Here is a 13,515-nt window from a genome sequence, read left to right as displayed (position 1 = left end):
CAGAGAGACATCAACTGAATTTCCTTGACTTGCTTTCTTATATTATGCACCAAAAAACAGGCAGAGGAAGGCTTTTAATGGCTGAAGAGTCAAGGACACTGGTTTTTTAGGGATTCAAAAAAGGCTCTTCTAAGGAAGCAATGACAGCTGAGGTCTGTTGGAAGATGTAGTCAAGAGCCTTTCAAGCAGAGAGGAGAGCATGTGCAAAGGCCCTGTGGAGGAGGGGAACAGAGAGTGTGAGGAGCCGAGAGGGCTGGCATGGCTGGAGTGGAAAGCTGAGGTAGAGTTTTCTGGGAGGAGAGTGGGCCTGGGCCAGGTGGAGCCCTCTGGGGCTCTGTGTGAAGGAGTGGTGTCTGCATTCTAAGTGCAGTGGGAAGTAACTGGAGTTTTCCAGCGTGGAGCTTATGTGATCAGTATTCTGTTTTGAAATGATCACTCTTGTTGCATTGTGGGGATCAAGGTGGAGGTGGGCCAGAGAGGAGATGGTTCAGATTTTAGCTCATCCTGGATGGGTGGTGGTCAGCTCAAGATGTTTGGGAGTAAGACAGTAGGACTAGCTAATGCATTGGATAGAGTCGTTAGGGAGAGGAGGGGTTGAGGACAATGTGGGTTTCTAACTTGCATGGCCAGAAGGATGGCGGTGTCTGTCATTCACTAGTTAAGGAGAATCAGAAGAGATCTGGGTTTGGGGTGGATGAAGACAGGGCAGGGAGGCAAATCATGCGTTCCATTTAAGACATACTGAATTTAAGAAGTGCCAACTCTATAGTTAGATGAATAGTTGGGGAGCTCATGGACAAGGTCTGGGCTGAAGAGTCAAGGTGAGTCTTGTGGGCATTGGTGGCCATTGAAAGCATGGACATGGGTGAGAGGATCTGCTAATAAGAGGAGTGATCCTTGGACTGAATGATGAGGAAATCCTGACTTTAGTGGTGGAATAAAGAATAATCCAGCAGAGGAGACTGAGAGGTAATAGAGAAAACCCAGAAAAGCACTGTTGATGGAAGCCTAGGGAACAGGGTGTTTCTCAGAGGAGGAAGTGGTCAACACTGGAATGTGGCTGAGAGATCAAGCCAGATTTGGGCTTGAAGTTTCCAGTGGATTCATGGTAGTTTTTGACTTTGGCCATAGCTCTTTCCATGGATGGGAAGGAGAAGCCAGGTTAGGGGGTTGAAGAGCAATGAGAGGTGAGGAAATAGAGGCAGCAAGTGTAGACAGTTCTCAGGAAGTTTCTAGTAAAAGGAAGAGAAAAAGGGCATCAAGTGACTGAGAATATGATTGAATTCTCAAAAAGCAAAAAGGAAAGAAGGATTCGCAGTGTGACAGTTATCTCCTTTTCACAGGTGAGGAAACTGAGGCTTGGAGAAGCTGGGTCTCTCTTCTAGTCAATATGTGAGAGAGACTAAATTTGAACCTGTTCAGGGCAACACAGAGAAAAGCTCAGTACAAAGCATTCTAGAAGCTCAAGGGCATGTGCAGCTAGCTCCCTGACTCTGGGCTCTGAGGAGCCACAGACACTCTGAGCCCTCTGCTAACCCACACATCCTCCTTCAGGGAGGGCCCACTGACGTTCTCATCTTCTCTTCCTGTAGCTTTTCATCATTTTGGTCTTGTCCTTTCTCCAAAGACGAGAGCACCGTAAGCAGAGAGATGATACTTCTCACCTCCTGGGGAACCGCTTTGGAATCATCATGTGAGTTGAGCTAAGGCTGATCTCTACAGCTTGGGGCACCCTGTATTTGGGGCCAACACCTATTATAAGGCCAGGATAACACCCCATTACCTCCCCAGCCTTGCCTCATCTCCACCGCTCCTTCCCCTCCCTGCCTCACCCCAACCAAGCTCTGGGGGTTCAGAATTGACATCCAAGCCATTGCAGCCTCAGCACCCACGGCTGCCCAAATATGATTAAAACGTCTCAAGGAGGTTCAGCTCACTATGGAAAAGGCCTTCCCAAAGGCAGCACTATGGCTGCCTTAGGAAGCAGGAGGAAGAGAGTTCTCGGTCAGCCACTGGCAGCAGCAAATGTTCATGCTGGCGTGGCACCAGGAGGTCCCGCTGGACCAGGTGCCTTCAGGGCTGGTTTCTGGCTCTGCCATTCTGAGTCTCTGCACCCCTTCTCACATTTTTTCTTAAGCTCTAATTGCTTGTATCTCTGCCCCCTCACTTTCAATGATTGATGATAATCATGGTCATAACGCATATAGCAGTTATCACATGGTGACTGTGACCCAGGCACTGGACCATTTGCTTTGCCTGCATTACTTGGATGAACACTCTTGCCAGCGTAGAATGCTGGAGGTTGTTATCCTCATGTAATGGATGAACAAACTCAGGCCCAGAGAGGTTGAGTGACGTGCCCAAGTCCACACAGCTAATAGGTGACAAGAGCTTTAACTGAGGTCTGGTTCCTATTTACTCTCATTTCCCCTGCACAATAGCCTAAGCAGGCTCATGTGTGTAAACCTGTTCAAGTCTCAGCCTTGGGCTCTGGAGAAGGGAGAGGAAACCACGGTGTCAGGACCAAGGCTAGCAGTGACCTAGGGCTTCAGGGTGACAAATCCACCTGCAATGTCCAGGGACTGCCTGTACCAGTTCTGAGTAGCAGACTCATCCTGGATATTACCTGTTGGAGGGGTCAGCCTCTCCCAAACTGCCAGGTCTGAGCCACACTGGTTGGGACACAGAGGCAGACTCTGCCCTGGGCATTTGACTTGCAGGGCCTGGTGCAGGGCTTCTTAAGAAGTGGGAGCTCTGTATGGGTCATGTCAAACTGCTTTGAATTCAGTTGACAATGGCACCACTCGCTTGCTCCCTGGCCACCTTCCCATCAAAACCCCTGCTTTTCTGAGTAGTTCCAGCCCACCCCCCTCACTCATTAAAAGCCCCTCACATGTGTGTGGCATACCACCGTTTGTCAAGCAGCCCTTCATTTGCCGCCCATGGTGTCTCTGTGACATGTGCAGAGCAGGGCTTGCCATCTGTTTAAAGATACGTAAACAGTCTCACTTATTGCTGAGGCACTACAGGGAGGACTGATTGAATGCAGGTCACTTCAACAAAATGGGTGTCCATGAACATGCAGTGAGCACCTACTCTTTTCAAGGCTCTGTGCTAGGTCCCCACCCCTTGAAGCTTGTAGTTTCCTAGACAAGCAACAATGCAGAGGGGCATGCTAAAACACGGACATGCCCACTTAGTGCTTGGGGGACACAGCAAGGCAGGAGCTAGGTGGGCCTGCTGGAAGTGGTCAGAGTAATGGCAGGGGCGGGGACTTCCTGGAAGAGGTGCTCCTTAAGCTGAGCCTTGAAAGTGAAGATGAGCAAGACTAAGGGGGTATGAGGTGAGATCCAGATCCTGCCTCCAGATCCCTACCTCCACGTGTAGCTCCCCAGTGCCATCCTGAGTTTTCGTCAAAGCCACATCAGATGGCATTTCAATGGGAAAGTATTCTCTTCTTTCCAAATGTGATTGCTTACTTTGATGTAGACAAAGTATTTTGGTCAGAAGAAGAAACAGCTATCCTGTAAAGTTTGTTTATGTAAAAGGAAAAGAAAGGATTTTTGTAAAGTTACAGAGATTTCACAGAAACTGGCAAGGCCAGCCTCATGGTAACTGGAACTTTGAGATGGGCATCTCTGGGAGACTGATTTTATTTGTGCCTCCTTGTGTCACAGGAGCCCCTCAGCACCACTTTACTATTGTCCTCTCTGCTGTCTGACTTTATAATATGACTTAGGATTTCTGCTTCCCTAAAATCTCCACTTGCCTCTAGCGCTGACTCTGATTCCAACTTGCCATGATTTTCCAGAACAGAATTTTAACAGCTAACTGGCTCATGTCCTCTTATACAAGACTGGGCATCTGATTGGCCCATCCAAAGTCAGGTGGTCACCCCTGGTCCAATCAGCTGTGGCCAGGAAGGGATGCTTGCTTGGAACCAGCACAGCCAATGAGTCCCAGACCTTCCCAGGGATACTGGAACTCTCACAGGGGCTGGGTATGGGGCAAGCTCCCCAAGCCTGTCTAGGACATACTCCTCATTTTGATCTCTCGAGACATACTGCTTGTGTCTCTCATAAATGAAACCCCATCCCATTTTGTTTGTTGTCATGGCTATTGGTGTCCTTGCTTGTGTCCCCCTCCCCAAACCCTTTCCCCCAAGGCTCCTCAAGGGCAAATATTTTTTGTCTTCCTCACCTCAGTACCCTGAATCCATGCCTACCCCTAGAATTGGCACCGAGGGCCTCAGACAATGTCAGCTGAAATGAACAATTTGCTACCCGATAATCCCACCTCAGGGTGGGGTTGCTATTTTGGAGGCTATTGGTGGGAATGAGCCACTCTCTGGCCTCATAAGCTGTTTCTCTTGTTCACAGACCTCTGGACTTTGTGGGCACCTTTAGTAACCGATGGTCTTATGGAATCGCCTTTGGGGCCACAGCCAATAAAGTCATGTTCTTGTTCTCAGAAGGGTACCAGCCCTTACATATCCCTCAGTGGGCACAAGGTAAGGGCTGCCTCATCCCTGCTAGGAATTTTGTCATGGCAAGTCTTGCTTTCAGAGACTGCCTGGCCGGGGTTCCCTGGGATCAGGAAATAAACTTTGTGAGCAGTCAGTGTTCCCCACCTGTTACTTGCCCCAGGAAAATGCCTAGCCCACCAGGTCTCAAAGCTTATTTATGGGGCTTTCCCCCAGTGAGATTCAGAGCTCCTTTAGACTTAGAACAAAGGCTCAGAAAGTAGGTTCACCATCACCTACCCCAAAAATCTCTCCTAAGTCTTAGCCATTGCTGCCTTCTTGATATCAACAAGCCCTAGGATTCCTCCTCGCAGAACAATGCTTACTTCTTTGTCCCTTGGCCTGAGGTCTCGTCATTCCCCATGACTCATGTTCTCCCTGAAGGATCAACTCTAATTTACAGATTCAGCCATCCTAATACAATGACTCCAAATGAGTCCAGCCCAGCTCTCTCTCAGGGCCTCCAGAGCTATATAATCAAATACCTACCAATGCCTCATTAGTCTTTAGGGAAATGCAAATTAAAACTGAAATGATATACCACCACATACCTCTTTAATGTATACAATTTGATAAATTTTGACAAATGTTTATATCCATGAAATCATTACCACAATCAAGATAAGGAGCCCCTTAAGTCTCCTTGTCCCCTTTTGTAATCTCTCCTTCCCACTACCCTCGCTACCCTCATCACTGATCTTTTTCCAGAATTTTATATAAATGGGATCATACAGAATGTACTTGTGTGTGTGTGTGTGTGTGTGTGTGTGTGTGTGTGTGTATGGGTGTGACCTTCTTTCACACAGCGTAGTTATTTTGAGATTCATACACATTTAATGTGTGCCAGAAATTCATTCTTTTTTGCTTCTGCATGGCACTCCACTATATGGAGAAATCAGAATTTGTGTACGCATTCATCTCTTGATGGACATTTGATTTATTTGCAGATTTTGGCTACTGCAAATAAAGCTGCTATGAACATTTGTGTACAAATCTTTGTATGTAGCTGTGCTTCCATTTTTCCTGGGTAAGTGCCTATGAGTGGAATGGCTGGATCGTACACATCATGTAGTAGATCATACTTAAAAAAATTTTTTTAATGTTTATTTATATTTTGAGAGAGAGACAGAGACAGAGCACGAGCGGGAGAAGGGCAGAGAGAGAGGGAGACACAGAACCCAAAGCAGGCTCCAGGCTCTGAGCTGTCAGCACAGAGCCCTATGCGGGGCTCAAACTCAGAACTGTGAGATCACAACCTGAACGGAAGTTGGACACTTAACCGACTAAGCCACCCAGGCGCCCCCTAGATCATACTTTTTAAAGAAATTGTCAAACTGTTTTCCAAAGTAATGGTTCCATTTTAGATTACCACCATCACTTATGTGAGACTTCCCGTTTTTCTCTCTCCTTAGCAACACGTGGTCAGTCTTTTTATTTTTTACTTACATTTTTGTTGTTGTCAGTCTCTCTAACATTTTTTTTAGTTTGAGTAGAGTTAACATGCAATGTTAAATTAGCTTGAGGTGTTCAAGACAGTGATTCAACATCTCTCTGTTATGCTCTGCTCACCGCAAATGTGGAGGCGTAATTTGTCACTGTACAACACTATTATAATATCACTGACTATATTCGCTATGCTGTGCCTTTTTGTTCCTATGACATATTCATTCCCAAACTGACAGCCTGGAAGTCCCCTTTACCCATTTTGTCCATCCCTCTACCCCACCCCCCTCTGGCAGCCATCAGTTTGTTCTCTGTAAATATAGGTCTGATGCTGTTTGTTGAAGAAATAATACATGTTGGTGAGGATGTAGAGAAAAAAGGACTCTCATTCACTGTTGATAGGAATACAAACTGGTATAGCAACTGTGGAAAACGGTATAGAGGTTCCTAAAAAATTAAAAATAGAACTACCATATGACCCAGTAATCCCATTACTAGGTATTTACCCAAAGAAAATGAAAACGTTGGGGCGCCTGGGTTGGTGAGTTGAGCATCTGACTCTTGATTTTGGCCCAGGTTGTGACCCCAGAGTTGTGATATCAAGCCCTGCATCAGGCTCTGCATGGAGCGTGGAGCCTGCTTGAGAGTCTCTCTCACCCCCCTCAGCCCCTCTTCCCTGCTCACATTTTCTCTCTCTAAAATAAAACAAAAAAATCTAAACACTAATTTGAAAAAATGTAAGCACTCTATGTTTATTGCAATATTATTTACAGTAGCCAAAAATATAAGCAACCTAAGTGTTCATTGATAGAGGAATGGATAAAGAAGATGTTATATACACACACACACACACACACACACACACACACACACACACTGGAATATTACTCAGCCATAAAAAGAATGAAATCTTGCCATTTGCAACAACATGGATGGATCTAGAGGGTATTTATTATGTTAAGCGAAATAGGTCAGAGGAAGACAAACACCATATCATTTCACCCATATGTAGAATCTAAATACCAAATGAGTAGACAAAGTCTTTTTAATCTTAGCCATTTTAAGAGGTATGTAGTGATGTCTTATCGTGGTTTTAATTTGCATTTTCATGACTGGTAATGCTGATCATATTTTGATGTGCTTTTTGCTATCCCTATAGCTCTTTGGTGACATGTCCAAATCACTTTCCTTATTTATAAAAATTGGGTTTTTTATTTTCTTCTGAGTTTTGATAGTTCTTTAATCTGTACACGAGTCCTTTATCAGACGTGAGAATTGCATTTGCTCCTAGTCTGTAGCTTGTTTTTTCATTCTACCAACAATTTCTTTTGAAAAGTTGCCTTAAAATTTTGATGAAATCTAATTTATTCATTTTATTTTATGGCTCATGCTTATGGTGTCATAGAAGAAATCTTTGCCTAATACAAGATCACTTAGATTTTCTCCTATGTTTTTTCTAGAAGTTTTATAGTCTTAACGATATTTTGCTTTTAAGTCTGTGATACATTTTGAGTTAATTTTTTGCATATAGTGTGAGGTATCGATTGAAGTGTTTTTTTGTTTGTTTGTTTGTTTTTTACCTTTGGTTTTCCATTTTTTCTAGCACTGGTTATTTCAGAAACTTGTCCTTTGCCCACAACATTGCCTTTGGACCCTTGTCAGCGTCGATTGGCTCCATAAGTATGAGTCTGTTTCTGGACTCTGTTCTGGACCCTGATCTGCAGTGTGTGAGGGTTCTAATTTCTGCACATCCTCACACACTATTTTCTATTTTGAAAACAGTTATAGCCATCTTAGTACAGGTGAAGTAGTATCTAATTACTGTCTTGATTTGCATTTCCCTAAAGACTGATGCTATTGAGCATCTGGCTGGGTCAGAATATCATTTCTTGGTTCGTGGCTCTAGATTCCTCTCTTTCGTTTTCACGAAGGGATTATATAGATGTATCCTCCTAACATCCTCATACTTTCCGTGTCTGCCTCTTGCCTCTGCTTTTTGTCTGGACCCCTGTTTCCTAGCTCCTAGTGTTCCTGTCCTTGTCATCTTGGAGTCTTCCTGTCTGCCTCCACGGGGGGCTCTGTCCCGGTATTGCAGCTTTGGTCTCTTGTATCTCCTGGCAGTTTGGGGTTCTTCTGTTCTTGGGCCTTCCTCCGCTTCCTCCTACTTCAGGTGTTGATACCAAATGGCCTCGAGACCTGACTTTGTTGTAGATGCTGTCTGCAGGTGTGGGTTGTGCCATTCTAGTTGCTGTCTGCTTCTAGGGCAGAGGCGCTTCTGGCAGATTACAAAATGATACTGTCATGGCTTCCATCCTCACAGAAAGTATTCCTTCCATGTCGTCCTTCCCTGCCAGCCTCCCACCCCTCACGGTCACATAAATACTCACCAGCCCCAACCAGCCATTTCCCATCCTCTGAGTGAGGAACGCCCTCCCTTCCCTTCTTCTCTCCATCTTACAAACTCCTGCTTATACTTCCTGGCCTTGTTGTATGTCACCACTTCCCTTCCCTGACCCAGGCCCCAGGTGAAGTCAGTGGCTTCCTCTCCTTGTCCCCACAGCAGATTGAATAGGCCTCTGTTAACACAGCACTCACCTTCCTCCCTGTCTTCTCTACTGGACGGTAAACACCTCAGAAAGCAAGAGACTTCTTCATTCCAACTGCAGCCTTAGTGCCTGGCCCCAGACCCAGCTCAAAGCAGGCACTTTGTAAAGATCCTCTTGCATGAGTAGGTTTTCCTGGATCTTATTAGATCCTCTGAGAGCTAGTCAGTGGCAGAATGAATCTTATCACTGCCTTGTTTAGAGAGTATGTGATAGTTATAAGTTTTGTACACACACACACACACACACACACACACACACACACACATCACCACTCTTCATGTTGCTATGGTGGCCTTAGTCTCAGTGATTGCTGTTTGTCCACTTATGGGGCCTGTCTCTGCACATCACAGTATGAGCTAGCCAAGGGCAGGGACCAAATCTTCTTCATCTCAATAGTTAGCCAGGGCCTGGTGTGGAACAGGTCCCAGGAAGGGTCTGTTGCAAGAATGAAAGACATTCGTCCATTCCTCTTTACCGAGCTGGGGCTTGTCCACTCACCTCCTTGGGACCTGAGACCTGTGACAGGAAGTGGGCGTAAAGCCCTGTATCTTTGTTGCAACACCCCCGAGCCTGTGAGAAGAGAGCTCACAGGATCTCTGGCCCTGTCTCCCCCAGCCTTTGTGCTTCTGATTGGAGGCATGGAAGTCGGCCTGTCTCACTTCCCCTTCTTTGCCTGCCTCTCGTCGGAGTTCCGGCTGGTCAGCTCCATCCTTGGCTTCAGCTACTCTCTGATCTGGTAAGACGGACCCTGCGTGTCTGCCCTCCTGTGACTCCTTTGCCGTGGCTGCACTCTGGACAAAGGGCTGGAGGTGACCCGAGAGCTTCCCTTGGAGGGCGACTTTGCCCAGAACTGAGGCCCAGGATGGGCAGGTGGAGTGACTGGTCCCAGGTCCCACAGTGGCCTCTCCCTGGGACTGCATGTAAGGCTGCAGGAGGTCAGGCATTCTTTCTGCTTCACAGGCCACTCGCGGTTAGAATATTCCAGAAGTCGGGGATGTAGAAAACTTCTTTTCTGTCAACTGCCAATGGTCCCACTGGGGAATGTAGGAGACCCATGTGGACGCTTCTTCTCTGTGCTGTCATGTCTCCCCTGGGAGCCCAGGAGAAAGTCCATGTGCCTTAACTTGGCATTTGGGGCCACTGCAGTCTGGCCTCCCCTGTCTGTCCATCCCTAACAGTCTCTAGCACACACCTCCAGTCACACCAGACTCCTGCGTTCCTTCATCCACCTGCTTATTCACTCAGCAAACATGCTGTTATATCCCTGCTATGGGCCAGGGAGTACACTGGAGAACAAGATGGACTCTTGTGGATCATGCATTCTGGCCTCTTTGCCTATATGTTGTTATTCTCCCCTGTGGGTTATCTTCCCTGACTTGGTCCATTGATAGATCCATGCTCATCCTTCATGGATCACCAACCCCACAGATGGAGAACTTCTTGACCCTCCTGTTGATTTCTGTGCTCTCAGCACTGGCCCCAGATCCAGCATGGAGCCGGTCCCAGGAATCCTTGCTGACTGAGCCCTCCCACGAGCACTCTGCTTTCTAGCCCCTGTCCCCCTTACTGAGCTGGTTCTCCTGCTACAGCACTTTGTGTGAGGCAGGGGTCCTCCTGCCCAGTGTGTGGGCCACTGGAGGGGGCTCACCAGCACCTGACACACCATGGCTACCATTCTTAAGTTTGTAAACAGCTTGCTTTATAAAATTAAAAGAGAGGGTATCCGGGGTTAGACCTGGGGTAATACCATCTTCCGGCCTCTGACAAACCTTTGACCTGGGGAGGAATGGGTGGTGGGAATCACTCAGCAGCTTGTGCATCTTGGGAGATGAATCAAGCTTGACTATGGCCAGGAGTGTGTGTCTCACGGGACTAAAGCCTTGAGGCTCATTCCTCAGGGCAGTGTTTCCAGACAAGGCCAGTCCCACCAGAAGGAGCGTCAACACCAGTCAGGAGACCTGAGCCTTGGTCCTGGCTCTGGGTGTGACTCTGGACAAATTCCTTTCCCTCTCTGGGGTCCCATGAGGGCAGGGAGGAGGAGATCACTCAGGGTCTTTGTGCTCCGCTGTATGGATTCCAGCATTGTGTCCTATACAAGGACATGTTAAGTGTATTTGGTGCGTGCACTTCGGCACAAATAGGGTGCTCAGTCTGGGTGGAGTGTACACAGAGGCCTGGCAACCAGCCCTCCCAAGGAGTAAGGAAAGAGGAGGTAGCTGCAGGCTGATGGGATCTGGGCTTCTTCCCAGGGGTTGTGCTGGGAGGGACCACAGTGCTCCAAGCCTTGTTTTTGTCCTACAGGTTTGCTGTCACCATCCTTTACATCATACAGTGTCCCCATGGGCAGGTGAGTCCCTGCTGAACTATGTTTAGAGCATTCAGTCCTATCACCACGGCCAGTTTGCTGTGTGACATTGGACAAGCCTCTGCCACTCTCTGGGCCTCAGCTCCTTCGTATGATCGAAAGGAGAGCTGGAGCCATTCATGATGCTTCCATTTGCATAGCATCTTATGTTCATCAGGATGCTCATTCACAGACAGATGTTCTCTCAGTTGATGTTCACAGCAGCCCCTCGAGGTAGGGAACCTCTCAGCAGACCTATTCTACAGGTGAGGAAACTGAGGCCCAAGTTTATTAAGTAACTCTTAAGAAATAATAGATTTGAGAGTTGATACCAGGTCTGGTTGACTACAAAGTTCATTTCTTTTTTTTTTTTTAATTTTTTTAAGTTTGTTCATTTATTTTGAGAGAGAGAGAGAGGGAGGGAGGGGCAGAGAGAGAATCCCAAGCAGGCTCCACACTGTCAGTGCAGAGTGCTATGTCGGGCTTGAACTCATGAACTGTGAGATCATGACCTGAGCCGAAATCAAGAGTCACATGTCTAGCTGACTGAGCCATGCAGGCACCCCTAATTTTCTTTAATGTTTTCTTTAATGTTTAATGAGGGGCATAGAGAGAGGGAGACACAGAATCTGAAGCAGGTTCCAGGCTGCCAGCTGTCAGCACAGAGCCCAACACGGGGCTTGAACTCACAAACCATGAGATCGTGACCTAACTGAAGTTGGACACTTAACCAACTGAGGCACCCAGACACCCCTCCAAAGCTCATTTCTTTCTACTCCTTCATGTAGCTTAAGTTTCTCTGTCTATAAAATGGAAGTCTCAGACTGGATGAACATTCCAGCTTTATCATGCATTGTCCTCAGAATTAGGGGAAACTATTTCATCCGTTTAACCTTGTACACCAGAAAAAGGAAAAAGATGAAAGACTGAGTCACACTGCATCTATAAGGGTTACTTGGCAGGTAGGGGGAGCACCAGGAGGTCACCTGGGCCAGGAGTCTTGCCAAAACCTCTCCCAGACTTGAGTAACCTTGGAGGATTACAGGGCGTGATGGAGAGTGGGGGAGCTGGACTGGAAAATGAACTTGGGGGCTGGGACTTCTCTCTGCATCTCTGGGCTGGGATTAAGAACATTCTGGCATACCTCTGCCCAAAAAGATGCCCTCCTTCACTTTGCTCACAGTGCCCGAAATTCCAGATCACAGGCATTTTCTTTGGTGTCTTGGAGAGCTTCCAATCTTCCTGGGGTTCTTTTGAACTTCAGAACATTCATGGTTAATTGAAAGAGAGGGCAGGGCCTCGCTTCTGTGCTCAGAATCACTAATGTTAAGAACCGCAGTGTGCTGGGTGTTCTAGGCTCAGTCCCCCAAATTAACTACTGCATAGTTCAAGGTGCTTCAAGGCACTTTGAAGGGTGTTAGTACCTCCACAGTTCACTGGTAAGAAAGTGAGACTCAGGGGCTAACGGGACTTACTAATTAAAAATCATGGAACTGGAACCCAGACTAAGGTAATGATAAAGATTTCACTTCATGTTCTCAAATGAAGAATGTTCATGGAAACATTAGATATAAAAATGAGATGTTGAACAGGGTAAAATGTCCTAATATTAGCAGAGACTTTAAAGTTGATTCATCTAAAGAGTGTACTGTTATGCAGCATTAAAAGTGATGTTTGCGAATAATTCATAACCACATGGGGAGATGATTATGATCTAGACAGACCTATGTATTTGGTATAATATCAATTTATAACAGATAGAGATGTAAGGGTAGATACAGAGGAAAGACAATGGAATATTGGCAGTGGCGATATCTGATGTTTAAGTGGTGAACATATATTGGAGAGGAAGATGAAGGGGAGATATGAGCCCCCACATCTCAGCATGTCTGTGTCCCACACCCAAACATCACAACATCAAAACCCTACACCCCATGGGGGCAAGTACTCTGGAAACATAAAAAACATGAACCCAACTAGTAAATTGTGAAAAATAAGTTACAATATTGTTTGTCTTAAAACAGTGAAAAACCCACTTTTTTTTTTCATTAAAATGGAACTAAAATTGTAGAAAAACTATGAGCACCATTTTGAGAGACCTGTATTCCCAGGAACTTGTGTTGCTGCCAACATGATGGCAGTTATGGGACCACCTTCCCACTTCTTTCCTCCCTCCCTCCCTTCCTTCCTCCCTTCTTTCCTCCCTTCCTTCTTTCCTTCCTTCCTTCCTCCCTCCCCTCTTTCCTCCCTCCCTTCCTTCCTTCCTCCCTCCCTTCCTTCCTCCCTCCCTTCCTTCCTTCCTTCCTTCCTTCCTTCCTTCTTTCCTTCCTTCCTTCCTTCCTTCCTTCCTTCCTTCCTTCCTTCTTTCCTCCCTCCCTTCCTTCCTCCCTTCTTTCCTCCCTCCCTTCCTTCCTTCCTTCCTCCCTTCCTTCCTCCCTTCTTTCCTCCCTCCCTTCCTTCCTTCCTTCCTTCCTCCCTTCCTTCCTCCCTTCTTTCCTCCCTCCCTCCCTTCCTCCCTCCCTTCCTTCATCCCTTCTTTCCTCCCTCCCTTCCTTCCTCCCTTCTTTCCTCCTTCCCTCCCTCCCTTCCTTCCTTCCTTC

At 46.7% G+C, this 13,515-nt stretch overlaps 1 protein-coding gene across 4 annotated transcripts in view; it reads left to right on the top strand.

Annotated features, from left to right (window-relative positions):
* Nucleotides 1–13,515, top strand: part of ALDH1B1 (aldehyde dehydrogenase 1 family member B1) — a 331,536-nt gene that overhangs the window by 292,426 nt on the left and 25,595 nt on the right. For 3 of the 4 annotated variants that reach the window (XM_047831279.1, XM_047831281.1, XM_047831280.1), the window contains 4 exons: nucleotides 1,593–1,693; nucleotides 4,380–4,510; nucleotides 9,187–9,307; nucleotides 10,873–10,918. In XM_047831279.1, the coding sequence (XP_047687235.1) occupies nucleotides 1,593–1,693; nucleotides 4,380–4,510; nucleotides 9,187–9,307; nucleotides 10,873–10,918 (399 nt within the window). Of the gene's footprint in view, nucleotides 1–1,592; nucleotides 1,694–4,379; nucleotides 4,511–9,186; nucleotides 9,308–9,380; nucleotides 9,492–10,872; nucleotides 10,919–13,515 lie in introns of those variants that run through there. The other variant, XM_047831287.1, reaches the window with a different exon arrangement.

This window comes from Prionailurus viverrinus, chromosome D4 (genome assembly GCF_022837055.1).
Source record: "Prionailurus viverrinus isolate Anna chromosome D4, UM_Priviv_1.0, whole genome shotgun sequence".
Lineage (NCBI taxonomy): Eukaryota > Metazoa > Chordata > Mammalia > Carnivora > Felidae > Prionailurus > Prionailurus viverrinus.
This window is presented reverse-complemented; position numbering and strand designations above follow the sequence as displayed.